Raw genomic sequence first — 22,746 nt, 5'->3', positions numbered from 1 at the left:
AGAGGGAGATGCCAGCCGCTTCCTGGGAGCTGCCTGAGGTAAATGCCTCCTGGCCGGAGCCCACACCCTGGACTCCTCCCATGCCCCAACCCCCTGCTCCAGGCCCTGCACTCAAACTGCCTCCTGGAGCCTCCTCCCACACCCCAACCCTTTGCCCCAGCCTGGAATCCCCTCCTACACACTGAACCCCTCATTTCTGGCCCCACCCCGGAGCCTATATCCCCAGCCAAAGCCCTCACCCCTCCTGCATTCCAACCCCCTACGCCAGCCTGGAGCCCCCTCCCACACTCCAACCCCCCTGACTCCAACTCCCAGATGAGAAGCGCCACCTGCAACCAAACCCCTAATCTCTAGCCCCACCCCAGAGCCCATATCCCCAGCTGGAGCCCTCACCCTCACCCCAACCCCCTGTCCCAGCCCGATGAAAATGAGCGAGTGAATGAGAGTGGGGAAGAGTGAGCAATGGAGGGATGGGGGATGTAGTGAGCGGGGGGGCAGGGCCTCGGAGAAGGGACAGGGCAGGGATGGGGCCTCAGGGCAGGGGTGGGGTAGGGACGGGGCAAGGGTGTTTGGTTTCCTGCCAACAGACAGGCAACCCTAGATCAGGCACATAAATATCTGTTTCTAAATACAAGTAAGTTTGAATGTCAGAGCTGCACACACCAAATCTCAATGTTGGACCCTGTGGACATACATTTCTAATGTCAAGCTGTGAAATACAGTAACTCCTCACTTAACGTTGTAATTATGTTCCTGAAAAATGCAACTTTAAACGAAACGATGTTAAGCGAATCCAATTGCCCCATAAGAATTTATGTAAATGGGGGAGGGGGGGTTAGGTGCCAGGGAAATTTTTTTTTTTGCCAGACAGAAGGTATTATATACATTTTAAACAATTTTAAACAAGCAATTTAATATAAGTATTAAACAGGCTGGCAGCCCCTATAAGCTCCCCTACCCCTCCGCCCCCCACCAGTGCCTCCCACCTGTGAGCGGACTCTGCGGATCAGCGCCTTCCCTCTGCTCCCCCGGCCTCTTGCCTGCAGCAATCAGCTGGTTTGCGGCATTCAGGAGGGAGGGGGGAGGCTGTGCGCCGCATCCTTGCTCCTTCCCCCAGCCTCCTGAACACCGCAAGACAGCTGATTGCTGCGGGCAGGAGGTGCGGGGAGCTGGGGGAGGCGCTGCTCTGCAGGGTCCACTGGCAGGTGGGAGGTGGTGGTGGGGGGAGAGTGTAGGAGGGCTGCCAGCCGTGGACAAAGCAGGCGGCCAAACAATGTTATAGTGGTGCATTGCATAACATTAAACTAGAATGTTCTGTAATGGAGCAGGGACGTAAGATTGAAACAACGTTAAGCGAGAGGACGTTAAGTGGGGAGTTACTGTAGTGTAGCCTTAGCCAGATTTCCACAAAGGGCAGGAAAGCTTGTTTGAGAAGTAAAGACCGCTATAGAAATGTTCCAAAAAGTCCTCACAAATGCAGATTACCAATTTCAAATGGATTTCAAAGTTCCCATAGGTGCTGAGGTTACTGAGAGAACTGGTCAGGAGATAGAACAGCATTAAATGCTTTTTGAAGATGAGGAATCTGTCAACATAACCCTTGAAAGAAGAGGGCTTCTGAACACAGACAGTAGTTATTTTTTGTGAGTGGCTGTTTGGGAGCTGGTTGCTCTGTCCTGTTTGATTTTTGTCCCCGGCTGCTTGTTCTGGGACGTGTCCCTTTGGCTACTCTCCTTCAAACTTTTTTTTGAGGTGCCTCAATTCACTTTTGTGTGAGCAGAGATACTACAGAAACCTTAAGAGGTTAAATCCTTTGTGAATTATGGCCCAATCACATTTAAAGCAATATTATATTGTTAGTAACAATACATATCACAGTATCATATTTAAATACATTTTGGAGAGGGAGAAGCCTCTCCTCAGTTAAGGTTGAAACAATTATAGAGGCCTATTTTAGCATCTGTGTAGCTTGAAAATTGCCAGACTTACTCTGAAAACAAAGGAGAATGTTTGTGCAGAAAAAATATCAAATGGTATTTGAATTATAGGTCATTAGTTAGGTCACTTTGTCAAACGTTTCTGGTTTCCACATGGTGATGCACCAGTTCTTTAGCCCAGTACAGAAGGGTTTTCTGCCTTTGTCCCACAAGATTCCTCTTGTGATTTTTTTTTTTCCAGTTGCTTATCAGCTCCCCTCACTGGCATGTTTGAAATACCATGCTTATGTTTGCAGAGCAATCTTCTGCTTCCATGGTGAAAAACAGAGATGCTTCCTGAAGGCTGGGTCCAGATAGGGTTTTGGTTCATTCACTGAAGCATTAATGGAAAGCCAGGGATTTCCATACACTACTGGTTTTCTCCAGCACTTCCCCATAGAATGGGTTTAGTGCTAAGCTAAAGAGGTCTCAGCTCCCATTTTCAGCTCCACATACTTGCAGCCTCTCTCCACTTGTTGCAGCAATGCTAGGCAGACCGTTTGTGATGTTTGGTAGCCTTTTACAGTGAAGGAACTGGCTCTTTAGGATCTCACTGTCAGCTTCTCCTACCGCTTGAGTTGCCCAGTAGTGAAATGTCAGCCAGGAGCCAAGATCGGGTCAGTTGGAGGGGAAGAAAATGCTTGAAGTGTTGGGACTTATAAAACAGTAGGCTTTTTTTGCCCCTACTATCCAGGTAGTGTTCCTAGCTTGTACAGTAGACCCAAACTCTGCTTTCCATCATTCAGCATTGGTGTTACATCAGTTTTATGCCTATTTAACTGAAATGAGATCAGTGTAATACTGATGTAATGAAAGTGGAGAATTCGGCCCCATATGTCCAAGATACCTGACTTCCCAGGGTCCTGAGTCCTATAGTTCTCACCAGACTGCTCTCTATCCTCTAGCACTATTTGCAGAAAACCTCAAGAGTACCACCCTCCCTCATTTCTGTTAGACTTCTCCCCAGGAAACAGATAATAGTTACTAAGAAAAGAAAATCTCAGCCTGTGTCATACTCAGAGGAGTTAGTCAGTTCCCCTAAGTCCAGAAGGAGGAGAACTCTCCTGCTCTGACTTGGACCAATCTGAATCTGATGATTCAGGTGCCTTTTCTTGCAGGACAAACAAGATGAGTTGGTGGATCTTGTTCATTAAAAATAATTAACCCCGCCATGCAACTCCCTTCAGTCCGAGACCCCTTCAGGATGAAGCAAAAAAAGCAGGATATAGTGCCTTTTATGTATCAGAATTGATGGAAGAGATAGTGGACTTTGAATAGGCCAACCTGGAAGAGAAGAGGTCCATCATCAGTTTCACCCAAAAATGATACCAAGTTCAATTGCGTAAGACCACCAAATCTGTTTTGGTTCCCAAGGTTGATGACTCCTCCTTCCACCTCAGTCAAGACTGGTTTCATCATAGGGAAGGCTCAGTTCCTGTGGATGGAACTAGAACTCCAAAGGAAGTTTGAGCTCTCTAAAATGGGCTTTGAATCCTCCTGCATTGCAATATAAGTATCTTGTAGTCTCAGCTTGCACAGCCTTATCCATCATTCACACCCCACAGAGAAAGAGATCTTCTAAAGGAAGATTCTAGATAAAGGTAAGAGCTACTTAACTCATCCTGAGATTTCTGTTCTATGCAGCCTGAGACACTACCCGGTTCGTTGCCAGATCCATCCTCTAACTCCTCAAGGCAACAGAATGAGTGTCTCAGGTTTGGAGGGATATATGTGACCTCCAGGACCAATGTTATCAAGACACTCTTCAATGGGGTGAAACTTTTGAGAGAATTGTTCAAGAAAATGATTAAGGATTCTTCAGACCTGAATAAGATCACCCTAAATCAACCCTTTTCAAGAGACTCCAGAGTGAGTGGTAAATCCTTTTAAGTTTCAGCCATTCAAAACCATTTTTCTTTTTGTCACTCTTGCTCCATCAATGCCAGAAAATATTTTCCAAACCACAACCAGAGAGGGCCCTCACACGCTGCTTTTCCTCTATGAATAAAGCCTGTTGGCTCAGGAGTTCATCCCTGTAAGAGGAAGATGGAAGAACTTATTTGACCTTGAGCCAGTACTACTTCAGCTAGGTGGGCTCTTGAAATAGTTGCAGTAGGACTCCTCAGAGAATTTCAAGATTCCACTCCTCTCTTTGTCCTGTCATCTCCTCTACCCCAGGGCCTCACAAAATGACAAGTATCAGGGTAGCCGTGTTAATGTGTATCCACAAAAACAATGAGGAGTCCGGTGGCACCTTAAAGACTAACAGATTTATTTGGGCATAAGCTTTCGTGGGTAAAAAACCCACTTCTTCAGATACAAAATGACACGCATCTCTGGACAATGCAGCAAAACTTATCACCTTAGAGACCATCGTTACTATGCTGGTATTCAAGACATTTTTTGGTTTCTAGTCAAGATCTTTCACAGTGCAAAAAGAGAACAGGAGGTGTTTTTTTCCCCCCAGCCTGAGACTTCTCAAAAATGAACCTAGTAGTTTGCAAACCCCAATTCTGGTTGAACACCATCACTAAAGAAGTTGCCTCTCCAGATTTTCTTTGTTCTGTTGATTTCAAATAGGCCTATTGTCATATCTGTGTACATCACTGATGCTACCTGCCCTCTGCAATTAGATGACAACATCCAGTTTCAGGGAGTGCATTTTGGCCGCTTCTCTTCTCATCAAGACTTTAGAAAATATAGTTATGTTGATTAGCTTGTCTCAGTCAGGAAGGCATCCATATTTACCATTATTTGGATCATCCTAGGGTCAGAGTGCAATCATAAGAGGTAGCTGCTTTTTGTACCAGCCAGCAAGATTATCCAGATTCTCAAGAACCACAGATTCATAGTCAGTTACAAGAAGAACTCCTTAATTCAGTTTCTGGTACTCATTCACTTCTTCTGGTCAAACCTTAGACTGGCCCATATGCCCACAAGATTGAAAATCTTATCAAGATGTGTGACGAACAACAGAAGTCAGCTCACCAGTGCCTTTCATTACTGGGTATGATGGTGTCCTCTGTAGAGACCAGGCCATCTCTCCTTCTGCAGAATTTTCTCATTGATGATTGAATTATGAGAACAGAAGTCAGATCATCTGCTCACTCTTCCTTTTGCACTACAATTGTCACTTTCCTCGTGGATATCCCCTCAACACCTACGTAAGAGTATTTCTCTGACCAATCCATGATCAATGAGATGGCAACTTGTCAGGGTGGGGCGCTCAGATGGGCTCCCACATTATTTAGGACAAATGGTCCAGGAATGACATCACAGCCTCTATTTCCAGGAGTTAAGTTGTAAAGAATGTGATATTTAACTACTAGAACCTAAGACCATCCATGTAGGAAGCAGTAACAAAACATGACAGGAAGACAGTGAGATTTTCTGTCTGCCACTCACATCCTTAAACATGGAGGGAGGATATGTTATCTTTTTTTTTACATGGGCAATACTGACATGTTGTTTTCCTCACTCCCCTCAAATGGCTGAGATGGCTAGGACTATCAGGCAGGAATAAGCAACAGTAATCTTAACAACTCTACTTGCTCAGATATCCATTGTGTGTAAATCAACTGAGGATCCTGCTGGTCTTTCACATTCTCATTTACCAGGGCCCCTTAGTGCGTGCTTACACGTGCGCACACACACACTGAACTTTTCATTCTTTGAGACTTGGAACCTGCTTGGAACCGGAGCCATATTACATCTCATAGACCTTGGTTCAGAGTTACGGGAGGGATGGAATTTTCTAGAAAGCCTCCAACTAAGAGGAACATGAGGGAATATGGAGAAATTTGTATTTGTGGTATGTGTGTGGAATAATGTCAATCCCATCTCCACATCTTGGATCAGCTACATGATCTGATACAATTTTCAGGTGGAAAGTTCTTCCATCTTCGTTTGGTCCTCTTCCATAAGGACCTGAAGGGCAGGGACAGGATGATATTTTTTTTCTGTTCACCTTCGTATTCTACCTTTTGCTGCTTCCTATCAATATTAGACTGATGGAGTGATGGATACCCATGCAAGAGAAAGGTGAAATTAGCTTCATTTAATGTAATTTTATTTTCTTTAAATGAGTATCTGCCACTCTGTCAGAACCCACTAGTCTTGACTGAGTCTGAAATTTCTCTTCTAGCATGGGGAGCTCTTTTTTCCATATGCAAGTGGAGCTCTGGAAGGAAAGACAGAGGAAAACTATCAAAGCATTTCAAGTTGATACTTGGTTTTTTTTTTAATTTCTGCCTGGAAATTTCTCTGTTGTTTTCTAACTTGTTCTCTAGTCCTCGTATTCCCTCAGCTATGGCAGTATTCCCAGGAGCCAAATATGAGTGCACTACCTCAAAATGCCAGCCGGGGAAGCTGGCAAACAAGTTGGGGGGGAAATCACAAAAGGAATCTTTGCCTCTGAAGCTTGGGGCAAAGGCAGAAAACACATCATACCACATTGACAGACAGCAGGTACACACACAGAGAAGCTAAAATCACAGGTAAGGACTCCATTTTTATTTTTGTCTGCCTCTAGCTCATATAGTTTGTTACAGCCCTTTCAAACTTCCCACTGAAACTTCCTTTCAAAATTGTGATGCCATCTGTATTTGAAGAAAATAGGCAGTGATTAAGTCCAGCAAATTCAGGATTTTTATTGGGGATAATCTGGGGCACGGTCCTGCTTCCATGCTTTCAGCTGAGGTTATGGACTTAGTCTTGTCCCATTAAAACCAAAAATAACAGTAAAATCAATTTATTTTAAAAAGGAGTTAACAAGCATACTAAGTGACTCTCAACTGGTTTTGAAACTTTTTTTCCCCCTTTAGAATAATAGATGTCCTCAATCCCATGTTATATATTTTTCCTGTAATTATAATGTTGTTTATAGGTTAGAGCAAGAGATTAGGCATTAGGAAACAAGTTCTGATCCCATTGGTTTGCTGTGTGACCATAGATAGGTCAGTGTGAGACCTCTCAATACCTCTATGAGACGCTTTCCCCCCAGTGTTCCCATGTGCAAAAAAGCAAAAAACACGTTGCCACCTTTGTCTTCAGTTTGAGATACTCAGATGGAAAGTGCTATAGAAGTGAAAACTATTATTAGTATTTAATTAACTGTTTTACAGCCCAGTTATACAATGCTAAAATTCTACTTTGGGGTTCTGATTGCAGCGTAAGCCACATATATTCTTGTGTTGCACTGTTGCATGTTTATCTGTTATAGAAAAAAATAGAAGGTTCTGTTTGAAAAATTGATTATTTACAGTTATGTCATCCAAAAAGATGCTCTTAGTACACCTCTACCCCGATATAATGTGACCTGAAATAACATAGATTTGAATATAACGCGGTAAACCAGTGCTCCAGGGGGGCGGGGCTGTGCACGCCGGCGGATCAAAACAAGTTTGATATAACACGGTTTCACCGATAACGCGGTAAGGTTTTTTGGCTCCCGAGGACAGCGTTATATCGGGGTAGAGGTGTACTAATATGTCATAACAATTCTACTACGAGATTTTCATTTGTATGCTGTGCTCTAGGAACATACAGAATACGTAGGCATTATAGGTGTGTGCACAAGTTCACTCACACAAGCATATACATTCTAATGGAGTTACTTTTTGGAAGAAGATGGAAAGGAGTTACACTAAAAACATTAATGGGCTAGATTTCTCCTTGATGTGACTCCACTGTCTTCAGAGAACATACCCGAAGGATGTTTATCTCGGTGAATTGTACGAGCTAAGGTGATTTTGTAAATGATCCAGTTCAAGCAAATATACAAATCAGAGACAAAACTCCTCCACCCCTCTCCCCCTACCCTTATATTTGTTTGCTTGTATTTTAACATTTAGGGACATAATTAAAACACCAAAATGTTGAGTTTATAAGTGAAATCTTAGATCTCATTGCAAACTTCTTCAAGACAGGCGTATGACTTTGATTCTTAACACCAAAAAATATCAGGCAGTATATTAGGCAGTACCTAAATAAAGTGGCCTGAGTTTTAGAGGTGCTGAGCGTGCTCAGTGTGTCTGAAAATCAATCCACAGACCACTTTATTTAGATATCTAAATGTGGATCTAGATGCCTAACTTTGGGCATCCTATTTTGAAAAATTTGGCCTAATACTTTATATACCTATTAAGCTGTATGTATAAAGCTTAGGGTTTCCTATAGCATATGCCACAATAGCATTGAGTGTAAGGAGAGTTCTCTTCTGACTATTCGTCTATTCAAAATTCCCAGACTGGTCTATGCTTTTTTTTCTTTAACTACATATGGGAAGAACATACATCTTTCAGAAAAATAATTCTTATATTATGTCTTTTTCTTCTACATCACAGGTCTTACTAATTACTTATTTTCAAAGGTCTTTCCAGTATTTGGCTTATCAGAATTAAGAACTGTTGATGTACCTGTATGAAATGAATGTTAGTGATCCATTTCTGTTTGCTTTTGCTGACAAATAGAATATTTTGCTAAATTTAAGTATGTTTAAATCTTTTCCCCTGACATTATTGTGATTGGTTTTTCTTATTCTTTGATATCATGGCATTTTTGATACCGGAAGTTATCTTTTCTCAAAAACATTTTTTTGGGTCATTCTGTATATTCCATGAATCCCAGTTTTGTTTGATGTAATTAATTCCATAACAATGTAGTACCTGACATATGTTTGTTTCTTAGGCAAACGTGTAAAACTCTTCAAGTCCGAATGGAGAAGTAGAAAAAGGAGGTTTCTGCTGTGCCTGATGACAATTTTTGATTTTTCCACACACACAAAATATCCTGGCTCCACGCTGGAGCACTAGTTGTGGTGAATCCTAGGCTTGGTCGGATTCTAAGGAAGGGCCAGAAGGTTCGTTGAGGAATAAAGAGTCAAAACCACTCCAGAAATGTGTTCCAGCCCTGGTTTATTACTCACACAGCAGCAGGTGTGTACAAATACCGGTTTCCACAGTCTTAACAGGATTTGCTGTACCTTATTCTTTATTGTAGTTACTTATAGTGCTCCACAAGCCCATGAACCTTGGGTTACTGATATGAAAAGTAATTGGATGTAGGGCCATTCTTATGTTCTAAGTTTTAAAGTCAAAAGCCCAATTCTGCATTCCCTGCACATCAAACTTTTCTCATTGACTTCTCTGGGTGCACATGGAAAAGTAGAACTATGCCCTAAAATGTCATGTTGGCACCAGTGTGCACTCAGTCTACAATACATCTATTTTCTTCATAATGGAAGGCCCTAAAGAAAGGAATTTGTGCAAATCTAATCCCTGACCAATCCCAGCTAGAAATAATTTATTAAAGACAGGAAAGGTTTAATGTTTGGTGTCTTCAAAGACTCAGGGAACTTTACAGCCATTTGGATGTATTGGGAAATGTTCTGTTTCGTATACAGAATAAGCTTTATCTACTAGTTCAAGCACAGAATAGAGCATCAGGAGATCTAGATTTCTCTCATACTGACTTACTGTGGGATTCTTGGGAAACTGCTTAGACCAAAATTTTCAAATTTAGGTGGCTAAAATTTGGAAAAGTACCTAAGTGACTTAGGCACCAAGGAGCCTAAGTCTCATTAAAAGTTAATTGTCCTATGTTTACTACAAGCATCTGAGTAAATAGCCTGATTTTCAGAGATGCTGAGCACGTACAAATGTAACTGAAGTCACTCAAGTTTGAAAATTTTGGTCTATGTGACTTGCCTAAGACAAATATCAAGTCTCTGGCAGACCAAGACAACAACCTGACTCTCAGCTCTCTCCTTTAACTAGTAGATCAGGCATACGCTACGGAAAGTATGATTGAATGGTGTTAAAGTTTCCAGAGCCTTTGAAACAGTTTCTTGAGCTCCCAGGGACGTGGTTGCCTACAGCTGGGCACCTGTAAATCCACATATGCCTACTGTGTAGTACATCTGGATTTATGTGCCTACTTGTAGATACCCATGTTTGAAACTTTTGTCCTTAACATCTCTGCGTTCTGGTTTTTTCACTTCTAAAAAGGGAATAATAAAATACTTATCTCACGTGGGTGTTATGAGGTTTATTTAGTTAACCTTTATAAAAAACATTAGCATTCTCAGATGCAAGGCATTATAGAAATGCAGAGTAGTAAAATTATATCAGCGAGTGCCTGCCAATCTTATAAGCTGATCTTTTTCAGAGTGGATGATCATGCACAAGTGGCAGTACAAACTGTCATCTGCTTTCATGAATTGCATATGAATGATAGTTTATGGCAAGCACACTGTATGGATTTCAGAGTTCCAAGTAATAGTGCATGTCCATCTGTTCAAAAGATTTGTTTCTAGCCTAGATCTTCATTTGCAGAGTACAGGAAACTAAAAACCATTGACAGATGTTTCTGGTTGTGCAGGCCCACATTGATTCTGAATTCTTATACTACCATTAGGCTTTTAAAAGAAAAACATGGTTATTCCCATAGAAATGTGTAACTAGCACAAGCCAGTTGGGTCTATTCCCTGTTAGGAAAAGTTCACAAATGAATTGTTTTTCAGAGCCTCTTTTATTAATGTTTTTGGGAAATGTTAATGCCTTACTAAGAACAAGAATTAGGAAGCAGAAAGGAAGGAAGTGTCCTGTGTCCACATAAGAGAGGTCCTTCTTGTTGCATGATTACAGAACTCTGCTTCCATTTCCAACTATTACAAATATAAGACATAATTCTGTAAAACTTTATTCACATGAATAAGGATTAGCATCAGAGGGTCCAATAGACAAGCATGTATGAATGTTATCATATGCAGAAATAGGTTAATTTAGCATATTTACCTTTCAGAGTAGCAGCCGTGTTAGTCTGTATCCGCAAAAAGAAGGACAGGAGTACTTGTGGCACCTTAGTTAGTCTCTAAGGTGCCACAAGTACTCCTGTTCTTCTTTTTGCATGTTTACCTTATTGTTGTGTCTTAGAGAATAACATGAAACTCAGGGTACATAGCCAGGAATTTCTATGAAATGTCTCTTCCATTATTTATTTAGTTTAAGGGGAAGCTGGTAAATTCCTATATTTAGGTTGCCTAATGTTATTTATTATAAGATTCTTGCAATTTTTTCTGTTAAGAAGGTCTTATAGTTCCATTGTTGGCAGCAGGCCCTTTTCTTTGTCCCATGAAATTCCAATTAGATTAGAGTGAGAAATAAAGTATTAAAAATCACTAGTTCCCTCCTTTCACTTGTGTTTCTCAGAAAACTGTTGATGGCCTGCCAAAATCACTGAACGTTCCCAGGCCTGACTTATGGAGCAGCAACATCACCACACACTCCTTTGGGAACACAAGAGGGCTGGCAAAGGAGCTGTAGCAGGGTTGGAGAGAAGAGAGCTGTGCTGGGTCCTCCAGATCCAGAAATGACCTTTTCCACTATTCCTCGCCCTGGGAGTAGCATGTGGCACAGAATCTCCACCAACTCCTGAGGGGTGGGAGAGACAAAGATATACAGCTTTAATTCTGTTCCCTTGTGTATATGCATTTTAATATAGTCTTTAAACTACATTATAACATACTATTTTGTCCCACAGAACATCTGCTTTATTCAATGCACAGGATAGGCACACAGGGGACAGCTTAAAAGTTGCATGGGCAATCATAAATCTGGAAATTCCTAACTTTTGAGTGCTTGACTTTGCAACCTAAATGACATACTTTTAATATAATTGTTATGTGTATAATATGTATTAAAAATCAAAAGAACTGTCTGTCAATAAGCTGAAGATCAAAGTATTATAAAAAAAATAGCTAATGAACACAGAATGGTCCAGTACACACTGATTTCAAAATATTGTGCACTGTTGTCTGGCTAATCTTCTAAAATTATTAAACTATTAAGTGAGAATAATTAGATGTCTCAATTAAACCTATAAACCACTCAATGGTTAGCAAATACATATAGATGTATTTACCACTCGGAATTAATAGGTATTTATATTAAAACACACTGTATCACATATTGACTGGATCCTTCAACCCTCACACATGCAGGAATAAATGACCCTAATGCAAATTGTCTCATTGGGTAAAGAGGAACTAATCATGTGAGTAAAGGTTGCATTTATGGGCTTGATCTTACCGCCACAGGTGTAGAGAAGTGTAAGCCTTGGTCCTGGGCTAGCAGGAGCTGTTATAATGGGGGTTCATTCCCAGGAGAGGGAAGATGCTGTTTGCACTATACCACAGTCCTGGGAATTTCACAAGTGGAAGGCAGCTTTAATTTGTATTCAGAGTTCCAGGGACGGAATCTGCCCAGAGTCTACCCATTCACCTGGTTGTGCCCCCTCCTGGCTAACATACCAACTTTTTGGGCTACACAGGATAAGTCTGAGGATCAGCTTCATGACATCTTCTGAGGCCTGGTCTATATTACACAATTAGGTTGACGTAAGCTGCCTTGCATTGACTTAGCTGTGGAGGTGTCTTCACTTACATTTGGCTTCTGCTGATGTAAGTGCCTCTCTACGTCAACTTAGTAACACCACATTTTTGTAGGATGTCTTTTTGAGTTTGAGATCATTGAAGATCTCCTGGTTAAAGCCCGGGTGGTTTCTTGGCATACTGCCTATCTTTCCATGCAGAGGTTACAGATGAAGTAGTTAGGTTGACGGTGATAGTGTAGACACCATGTTACTTATGTCGACTATTACTGGCCTTCAGGAGCCATCCAACAATGCCTCACACTGGCTATACAATCGATACAAATGCTTCTGGGAGTACGTGCACTGCTGACACAAAATGCCAAGTGTGCACACACCAAGCAATTTAATAACTGTGGTGGCTGTATACTGATGCAAGTTAGGTTGACATAATTTTGTAGTGTAGACATGGCCCCAGTTACACTGGCAAGAGATGGTGTAGCCTAGGGCTGAATCTTACTCTAAACATTTACCCATTGTGACAAAGTTCCTCCTCTATCTTGGTGGGTCCTGCGCTTATTGGCAGATTTTCTTGCCTCAGAGATTCACCATGTGGGTTGGGGAACAGCCCAGAGACCTTCCCCTCTGGAAGAACCCACAGTTCAATTGGGAGGTTTGGGGGGAACCCAGGCCCACCCTCTACTCCAGGTTCCAGCCCAAGGCCTTGTGGACTGCAGCTGTCTATAGTGCCTCCTGTAACAGCTGCATGACAGCTACAACTTCCTGGGCTACTTCCCCATGGCCTCCTCCAAACACCTTCCTTATTCTCACCACAGGACCTGCCTCCTGGTGTCTGATAACGCTTGTGCTCCTCAGTCCTCCAGCAGCACACCCTCTGACTCTCTCAGCTCCTTACACCTCTTGCTCCCAGCTCCTCACACTTGCACCACAAACTGAAGTGAGCTCCTTTTTAAAACCCAGGTGCCCTGATTAGCCTGCCTTAATTGATTCTAGCAGCTTCTTCCTAATTGGCTCCAGGTGTCCTAATTAGCCTGCCTGCCTTAACTGGTTCTAGCAGGTTCCTGATTACTCTAGTGCAGCCCCTGCTCTGGTCATTCAGGGAACAGAAAACTACTCATCCAGTACCCGGTATATTTGCCCTCTACCAGATTTCTGTACCCCACTGGTCTGGGTCTGTCACACCACCCACATGAAGAAATGTGTTAAGGTTCAGTTGTATTACATTATATAGTGTTGTTTTAAAATAAAGCAAGTGAGTTCATGTACAATTACAGACAACTTACAGCAGCCAGTCACCAATTTAAATTAAAAAGTCTGCAACTGCAGAGTAATTATACTTTAATTGCTCATTTAGAACATAGAAATGAAGTAAGTCTAATTCGTTGTATTCATAATATAACAACCGTGTGAAAAAAGATATTAGCATAAAGGGAGCAATTATGTTCCAAGTATGAACAAATACATTAAAATACATATTTAGGGTGTTAAAGGTGTTATGTCCTTTTTTCCACTAAGTGCCAGAAAAGTTAATTTTCAGATTTATTATTAAATGAAAAGTTGGTTGGAATTTATTTATGCCCATTTGGAGTGTTACTGTTCTCTTAGGATTTTAAAGATTGAGTATATACTGCTGTCAAACCTTATTTTTCCATAAAAAAATATATTGGCACAATACCTTGCCTTCCAGCTGCTCAAATGAAAAGCTATCCAAGACCAAACATTTCTGTAAATAACACAGATAGATATTAGCTAAAATTTAACTGCTTATTTAGGAAATCGACTTCAGCATCCAAGGGATATATTCTCCCTTTAAAATATGTGTGTGTGTGTATAACTGCCATTAACATTAATGGATGATGTGTGCTTACTTATAACAAGAGTTGCATACTACATAAAGGCAAGTACAGATCACTATATGAGTCACTCAGATTAACTGGATGTGACCTGTAAGTTAAAAGAAAAAAGGAGGACAGGTGGAGTAGCACCAGTGCTGGCACAGGAAAGCAGTTAAAAATGCCAATGAAATAATAGTAATGAAAAACAATCTAAAAAAAAAAAAAGTCAGTGAGGCTTGATTTCATCTTCCGTATAAACATGATTGACATCCAGTGCAATAGTGTTTTGCCGTACTGTACAACTGATTGTCAGAAAGATTTATTATAGCACTGTCTATCCCGGTATCATAATGCTAGTGGGTGCTACCCAGATGTAGTGCTAGATTTTTTTAAAAGTCTGATCCCTGTCTTTATACAATTGTGTGCCCAATTACGGCAATTGTACATCTGCTGTGAAAACAGCCATGTAGATATGTAACTGACCATTTGGGGGTGCAAATGCTCATTTTGCTTGAACATATATCCCTGTTTGTCCATGCAGTGCCATAAACACCTTTGGTGTTACAAAAATAATAACTAGAGTTTGCAAATACATTGCTACACACATTCAAAGGCTTCTGACCTGGAAATCTGATTATACAATCATTGTATCAGTAGATCAACTCATATAGTATATGTGTATTGGAGTAGTACATATGATAATTTGCAGAGCCATATGATAAAATTAATATTATTGTACACCTTTTACTATCTCAAAGGTGTAAAACATGACCCTGCTAATAGTGTTAAACAAGGTTCAGGATTTGGTACACAGGGACCTTAGTCCACTTAGTCTCATGGCAAATACACTAGGAAATTCATGCTAGTGGTTGGAAATCTGTTGACTGAAACACACAGAGGAAAAAATCAAAACCAAGTAAAAAGCACTGAAAAGGAAATTGAGTGATTGAGCAAAACAAACTTAATTAAAATATATCAAAGCCTCTTTTTTAGAAAGGGTTAGAGTCTCTTATTCTGTCAAACAGTCCTGTTTGGTGGGGAAGAAAAGATTAGTTCTGTTGTTCAATTTCGAGCTGGGAATGATAATCACTTTCCTGCTTTTGACCGAAGACAAACGCAGAAGGGAGAGAAGACATAGGATAGTAAAGTTGGAGGGAAATATGATTTTTGTTGATGTCCTTAGGATACAGATCAGCTGGTCAGTCGTGGATGGATACTCCGTGCTGGCAAGTCAGCTACAACAGCTGTTGCTGTGTACCCTGGCTTGCCTCGTTGGATAGGAACATCATCTGATTGGTCTGGTCAGGTTCCTCTTTCACTGGTCCTTCTTGGGCCAAGCATTGCTGAATGGGCATCTCATCTCCCTGTGCTGGTGCCATGCAGTATAGTTGATTTCAGGATCGGGGAGAAGCTGAGAGAGAGAGAGGGGGCAGGAGAAAGGTAATGGGAGATGAAAAGGGATAGATGAGAGAGAGGAAAACAGTGGAATCTCACAAGTATCGGGCTGGGCTCCTTGCTGGTGCAGCGGTAATGGTTGAGCCCCCTCACTGGAGTATCAGGGTCTGGGTGTTGTGGCAAAAATCCTTCCACCACAGCCACAGTGGTGATAGAAGTCTTTTTTTTATCTTTCCACAAGCCTCTTTTTAGGGTCCCAGAAACAGGTCATGGGTGGAATGGTCCCATCCGCTTATTATTTTGTCCACTAATTAGGCCTAATTTTCAAAGCATCAATTTTGGTCCATTAATTTCCAGTCTCCTACTCCTCTTGTTTATCTGTCATACTCTTAACACAATCTTTGGGTGGTATCAGTTTAAATTAAGCCAGTCTTTCTGTCTCTTCCGTAAATGTTTTTTTTTTTTTTACACAATTTTGTATAGCAGGCCACTGTAACAATTCATGAACCCTTTACTCACTTTCCACTGGTGTGTTTGCAATGATGCTAAGCAGATTGAGGTCTCTGTACATCAAATCCCCAGCCTTGTTTAACATTTTACCCAATAATCTCCCTCCTGGGGATTCATCCTAGCATTCCAAACCTCTGGGCAGTTTCAAAGGGCTGCTATGTTGGGGGAGGGGAGAATGCTACAGGAATGTTTCCTTCTCTTGCTATATCTCCCATTCAATCTAATATGGAATTCTTCTTCTCCCAGATAACACTGGTCTGAGTATACAATATTTCAACTTGGATCAGCAACAGATTTAAAGACTCCTCTTTGGTGAATTTCAGGGCTAAAAATATGCTTCAGACTGACTTGTATAACTGCAAATCTGGGAACTTGTCTTTTCAGTAGTATAAGGTTTTCTCAGTGCTGAGGAAGCCAGAACAGAATACACACCAGAGGGGTTATCCTTTCATAGGGTGCATCCTGATCATGGGAGTCCTCCCACCTATCCTGCATTGTAACAGCCCCATGGCCATTCAGTCCCCACCCTCTTTGGGGAATCTAGCATTGCTAGTAGGGTTTTGACTCTCCCAGGCACTCCATTTTACCATTGACTACAAGAGAATAGGCCTGTTTAATTTACTACAATTTCCTATATATTTTTCAAATTAAAGTAGCATAAATCCTCGTGGGGAATGGATCTGGAGTAGGTATGCTATGTTGGCCATTTTATTTTTTGAATGCACAACAAAATAATTGTGCCTGACTTTCGTATTATTTCTTGATTATTTTTTTCAGACAATTGTGCAGAAGAAATAGTCATGTGAGGCTGCTTCAGCCAGTGAAAACTTGGTGAAATAAGAGCAGTGTAATAAACATAAATCATAGAAATCACAAAGCACAATTTTATTACTGCTTTTCTAGTGCAAATTCTAGAAATTTCCCAATATTGAAGGCAAAACTAAGTAATGAAACTCCTAAATCAATCCTTTTAAAATTCTGCTCAATGTTTCTGCTCTGCAGAGCTGACACGAGCTGTATGCAAATGATTTTGCTGAGGGCAAAGGAATGCTTCATCATTAACAAGCATGACCCTTCTCTCTCTGATCAAAATGTAAAACATATGGCCCTTGATGTTATAGACTGTGATTGTGACCAATACAATGCATTGCTCCTGAAGAGTAGGGATAGTGTCTCTTGACACAATTTTATATTAAAAAGTAACATGATCATTAATTGTATGCACTGACACAGCAGAAATATTCCTGAAATTAATATTTCTTTAATATGACAGAGGTTGTTTTTTAAACGTTTCATGTTTAAAATACAAATCAGACATAGGGAAAATCCAATTATTGTGAAATATTTTGTCTCTGACTTGCTTTCCCTGTGGTCCTTCTGGTTTATGTTAGCTTGGGTGAAACCGCTCAAGTGAAATTTTGATAGTTATTGTATGAGCAGTGAATAATAGGGTAAACCTAGCTCTTGCTTGTGCTATGTGGGCTTTTATTCTCAAATGCTCCCTTCCCCCCTACTAAATTATTACTGTTTGCTAAAATGTAGTTAGTCTTTAATAGGATAATACATCTTAATATAGTATGAAAATATGAAGAAATAAGAAACAAATCTCCAAATCACCCTTTCTGTTCAAGGCCAGCCAATAAAAGTGTTGCGAAAGCAGAGTTGTTACAACAGACATCCTCTTATGTTGGAGCTGATGGAGGTAGCACAGAAAGCTCCTGTAAAAATTAATACTTCTGACTGTGTGGGGCCTGATATTTTGTGGCCTATGGAATTTTTTCAAAACAGAAAACCCCACATTTTTAAGCACAGTCACAGTTAAGATAACAGCTTCCTTCAGGTCCGATGAGGCAAAGCACTGAAGTACATGTGTCACTTAAGCAATGAGTAACCCCATTTTCATATCAGTTGGACTAATCACTTGCTGATAATCATTCTCACATTTAAGTGCTCCTCTACACTGTGGTCTCATAAACCCATTTCCACTACATAACACCAGATGCTATATCTAAAGTTTTGATATTCTTTAATTTTCTTTTTCTTTACAGGTAACCCGATAGCTAAAGACAACTCAAGTCTATCTCAAGGCTGATAATGCTAACATAACAGGAATTTCATACCTCCCTCCAGGCAATCCTTGAAGTGAGTTTACACTGCTGGGGTATATTGGCTTGTAATCAGCAACAGCTTGAGATCAAAACTACTGGAAAGTCATTGTGAACTTTTTTGTCACAGAGATTTCAACTGATTGAACTATGTACACTTACAAAATTGCACTTGCTGAGGAATTTATGGCTGCAATCTAAAGCGGTGATGCTCAGAGGGTGTAGAAGAGGCAGCAATCTTTCGGGTTCTCCATTCCAGACTGACGGCTTTTCATCTTTACAAAAGCAGTTTTCGAAATGTACTGGTTCTTTCACTCTGAAATGTTCCCTGGTTCTATGTACAAATTGCTGGTGGGACTGCACGCTACTTTAATCAAATTTATGTTGCAGAACTTGTCCTCTGGCATAGCGCAGTTTTAGACATTTTTATTTGTATTTCTAATCTTGGATCTCTGAAAGGCTACATGTTTCAACATCTTGAAGTTGCTTTTGTTATAGGAATGGAAATATATATCCATCGTTAATAATTATTGTTGACAAGTAATAGTTATCGGAATACATCAATCATATAAGAATGTATAGCCAGCCTGACATGTTTCCCTAAGGCTAACCAACTACTGTAGCTCTTTGGCAGTTTCATTATAAGTATTTTATACCTTTAAAAATATACATTTCCATTTAGTTTGAAGATGATGGGTGTTTCTGGTATGTCCTTTACTTTCTTAACCTTAAGTACTTTCAAGTTGACAGTAAGCAGTAAATGACATTAGCTAGTCCCTTTTTGTAAAGGTAGACAGGGATGCATGCAAGTTTTACAATTCTGAGATTGGATGGCATTCATTCAGAGTTTCTTTTAGTTATTTATTTTTTTAAACTATCTCTTGCTTGAACACAAGTACTATCTCGATGCTTATGTAGATGTCTGCTCAGTCTGTTAATAGAGGAAAAAAAATCTTTCCCCCCAAATCTGAAGTTCATAAATGTTTTGCTTATAGTTATCCAGTCCAGGTCTTCTGGGACTTTCCATAGTCATTTCCCCTAATTAACATTTATTTTCCTATTTTCTATTTCTGTAGCAATTTTTTGTGATGTACTGTTCTATGAAAATCCTTAATATTTAAAGGCCTTAAACATATATGAATTTTGTTTCTAAGTTATTACAGAATGTATAATTTTATACTCCATTTAATATATTCAGTACCACTGGTAATACTAAGACAAGGAACCCTGATAATTCATTGTTGTACTGTATTGATGCTGCATAAGCATGCTGACCGGAGAGAGAGAGTGAGAGTTAGATAGTATGCTTTATTGTCTAAATAGAGTCAAAGACCACAGCAACTCAGACCTAGTGAAAATAATTGTGTGGGCAGTATCATTCAAATGGCCTGCATGGTTACCGGAATGTTAAAAAAAGCGGGGGGAAGTCCTTTTATAGTTACAACCCATTGACATGGCTAATTATATATAAATTGGGTTCCATGATGTATGAACACACTGGAGTGCTCTGGTTAGTCACAGTATCCTAGGCTCTTCCAAGATTATTTCATTAAACCTCCCGTGTTATTGCACAGGAGAGCTAAAAATTAATGATTGTTGGGAATAATTTGAGATGTACATTTCATCATTCTGCTGAGAAATAATCAAAAATGTTGCCAGGGAAAGATATTCTTTTCTGATTAAAATTTAATTTGGATAAACTGTAGCACCGCTAGCTATCTCAGATTTTTCAAATGCATTAATATTGTATGGATTTGTGCTAAAAGAGCATCTTAAGGAGAAAAGTAATTCCTTTGTTTGGAACAGTACCAATTATAAATGTGTTATTTTGTAGAATATGAGTTTGGCCTTAATTTGATCAAAATACTGTATCATGCTTCTCAATATTTGTTTCCTTTGAATTTGTTCTCTGAATCAACACTGAAAATACTGTATTATATACATGTGTAACACATGCTTATCAATAGGTGAAAATAAATGGATTTTCAAATATACTGAATAGATTATCTGCAGTAGATTAATGTTGTGACTATTCATAACAAGTGAATAAAATTGTGATATCAAATTGACTCCCCTGTATGGATATGCACTTAGAAAATTGGTTCCTTTTACCCATAGAGCAAAGGTTTTTATACCCAGTGGAAAAGAAGATCATGGACTATATTAATTTCATGTTTCCTTAGAAAATCTTGGAGCAAATTCTACCTTTTTAAATTTTCAGAAGGAAGGAGTTTGAAGAGATATTTTAGCATTGTTTTCTATGACACATACTGTCATGTTTCAAACAATAAATATTAGAGTTGAGCAAAATTCAGAGTTACCATCCTGTGGGAAACTCTGACATACAAGCATTTGGTTTTGGGACAAAATATTAAAAAATTTTCACAGAAGGGAAATTCTGAAAAAAAAAAAATGATTTGGACATTTTTGACCAAAACAAAGCATTTAGCCATTACCAAAAAGAAAATATTTTTGTTTTGTTCTCCAGAATCATGTGACTCACACAATGCATCATGCAGCTCAGTCAGAGGGAAATCTGAATTGCATTATGGAAGATGGAGTCCTCCAAAGAGCCTAGCCATCTGAAAGAATTGGGACCCAAACTATAACTCCCATAAGGCAACATTCTGATAGGAAAATGCAGCTTAATGGTTTGTTTAACTGATTCAAAACAAAATATTTTGGGTCTGTTTGACAAAATTAAATATTCCAATTTGTGTCAAACTGATCTGAAATTAAATACTGCATTTCTATTTTCCTGATAGAAAATGTAAATTTTCAGGAAAATCTAATTTTTCCTGCATCAACTTTATTTTTCTGTCTGAAAATCATTTCAACAGAAAATTCCCAGCCATCTCTAATAAATATGAAATAACACTTAAAAGTATTGCAAGCATATGTCTTGTTAATGTGTTGAATGTTAATCAAGTCAAATATTGCTACTGCTTCTATTGCCATTTTTAATAGCACTGTAACCATTTGTTTCAATATTCTAGCCCAAGCAGCGACTCTGATTGAAACTCAAGGCAGTAAAGATCCATCCACAACAATTTTATTTCTGTTTCAATGTTTCAACACTTCATTGTGACACCACACTTAATTCAATGCAACTTTTTCTGTATAGTATCTTTCACATAATCTCAAGATGTAAAGATGCTTTACATCATTACACAAGATGCATAGAACAATTTTGTTTTGAAACTAAAGTTTATTATAATGTATATTATTTTGTAAGTGATCTGTCAAGTATTTGCATAATCATAAATGCATATGCATTTTTGTTAACAGGTTGTGATTATATAGCTATAATTTAACATACTGACATCCACAGGAATACAGATAGAAAACACTAAACTATGATTGACATCTATTCTGTGAATTTACTGTCTTATTCCTCGGCCTGAAATTATTGTACATCAGCTGCTAGCCAAGATACTGGCAAGTGGAACATGGTTTTGATTTACAATGCTAATATCATCTTAATCTTTTTTGTTTTCTTGCTAATAGTTAAATCTCTTGAGCTCTGCATCAAAAATGTCACAAGTAAACAATCTGATGGAATTAAATAGTTTTTCATAATTTCAGTGCTATTAAATGGCACTATGAACATTACCTAATCACAGCTGTCAGGCTTCACAATTCAGTTCTCCTCCTGGAAAACACTTAATGTTTGTTCTTTCATGGTATTAGAAAATGTTCCCAAATTACATCTTTAAAGTCATTTATGAGAGCTTACAAAAGCGATCTGCTGCCACTTCACAGGCAGTTGGTCTAAATATTTTAGTGAAAATGTCCTCCTTGGCTTTCTGTTGTACAACTTCTATGTTTGCTTGAACCACTTACGTGCTGATTACAAAATGTGATACACGAAAGATCTGAATTTTCTGTTACATCTTTCTGACAGCCGATGACACATGTTGCCAACATCTCTCAATGCAAAGAGAAGCTTAAGATTGTCTGACAAGAAAACTGTTTCCAGGGACATATCAAATATTATTAGTATGTTCTCTCTCTCTGTCTTTGTCCCTCAGATCTCTGTGAAATGGGCTCCCAGGGGCAGCAGTAGCCAGAGGAAGCCCTGGTAGTTCAGCTCCACCACTAGAGGTGCTGGGGACATAGGACTAGTATGGCAGTGTAAGAGATCTCCAATAATCCTAACCTCCCACTTATCAGCAAGGTCTGTATGGAACTGTGTGGTTCGGAGGGTGGATCCCATTGTGAGGTGGTGGGGAATTTTGCTCCACTAACCAAAGGAACAATGTGCACCTGGGGTCTGATCCAAATCCTATTGAAGTCAATGGAAAGACCCCCACTGACTTTTTTTGGGATCTGGGTGAGATCCTCAATGGGAGTTGAGGGTGGCCAGCCTCTTGCAGGATAAGGTCTGTAAGACCTATTTCAGCAAGGTAATTAAGGACATACTTAACTAGAAGCATGTGACTAGTCAGTGAAGTGCCCTGTGAACTTTTGGGCTAGTGTGCTATGGAAAACTGGTAAATTCCTTTTCAAGTTATTTTCCATTTCTTCCTATTCTCT

At 39.7% G+C, this 22,746-nt stretch overlaps 1 protein-coding gene across 2 annotated transcripts in view; it reads left to right on the top strand.

Annotated features, from left to right (window-relative positions):
• Positions 1-20,204, top strand: part of TAFA2 (TAFA chemokine like family member 2) — a 307,424-nt gene extending 287,220 nt beyond the window's left edge. Inside the window, exons 5-6 of one of the 2 annotated variants that reach the window (XR_008444688.1) lie at positions 8,664-8,911; positions 18,154-20,204. Coding sequence is in view for 1 of the 2 variants with exons in the window: in XM_054025292.1 (XP_053881267.1) it covers positions 18,154-18,165 (12 nt within the window). In the remaining variant the exon portion in view is untranslated. The remainder of the gene's footprint in view (positions 1-8,663; positions 8,912-18,153) is intronic. The other variant, XM_054025292.1, reaches the window with a different exon arrangement.
• The last annotated feature ends 2,542 nt before the right edge of the window (positions 20,205-22,746 follow it).

The sequence above is a fragment of the Malaclemys terrapin genome, chromosome 1 (assembly GCF_027887155.1).
Source record: "Malaclemys terrapin pileata isolate rMalTer1 chromosome 1, rMalTer1.hap1, whole genome shotgun sequence".
NCBI classification, from domain to species: Eukaryota; Metazoa; Chordata; order Testudines; family Emydidae; genus Malaclemys; species Malaclemys terrapin.
Note: the sequence above shows the minus strand (reverse complement) of the source record. Positions and strands in the feature narration are given on the sequence as shown.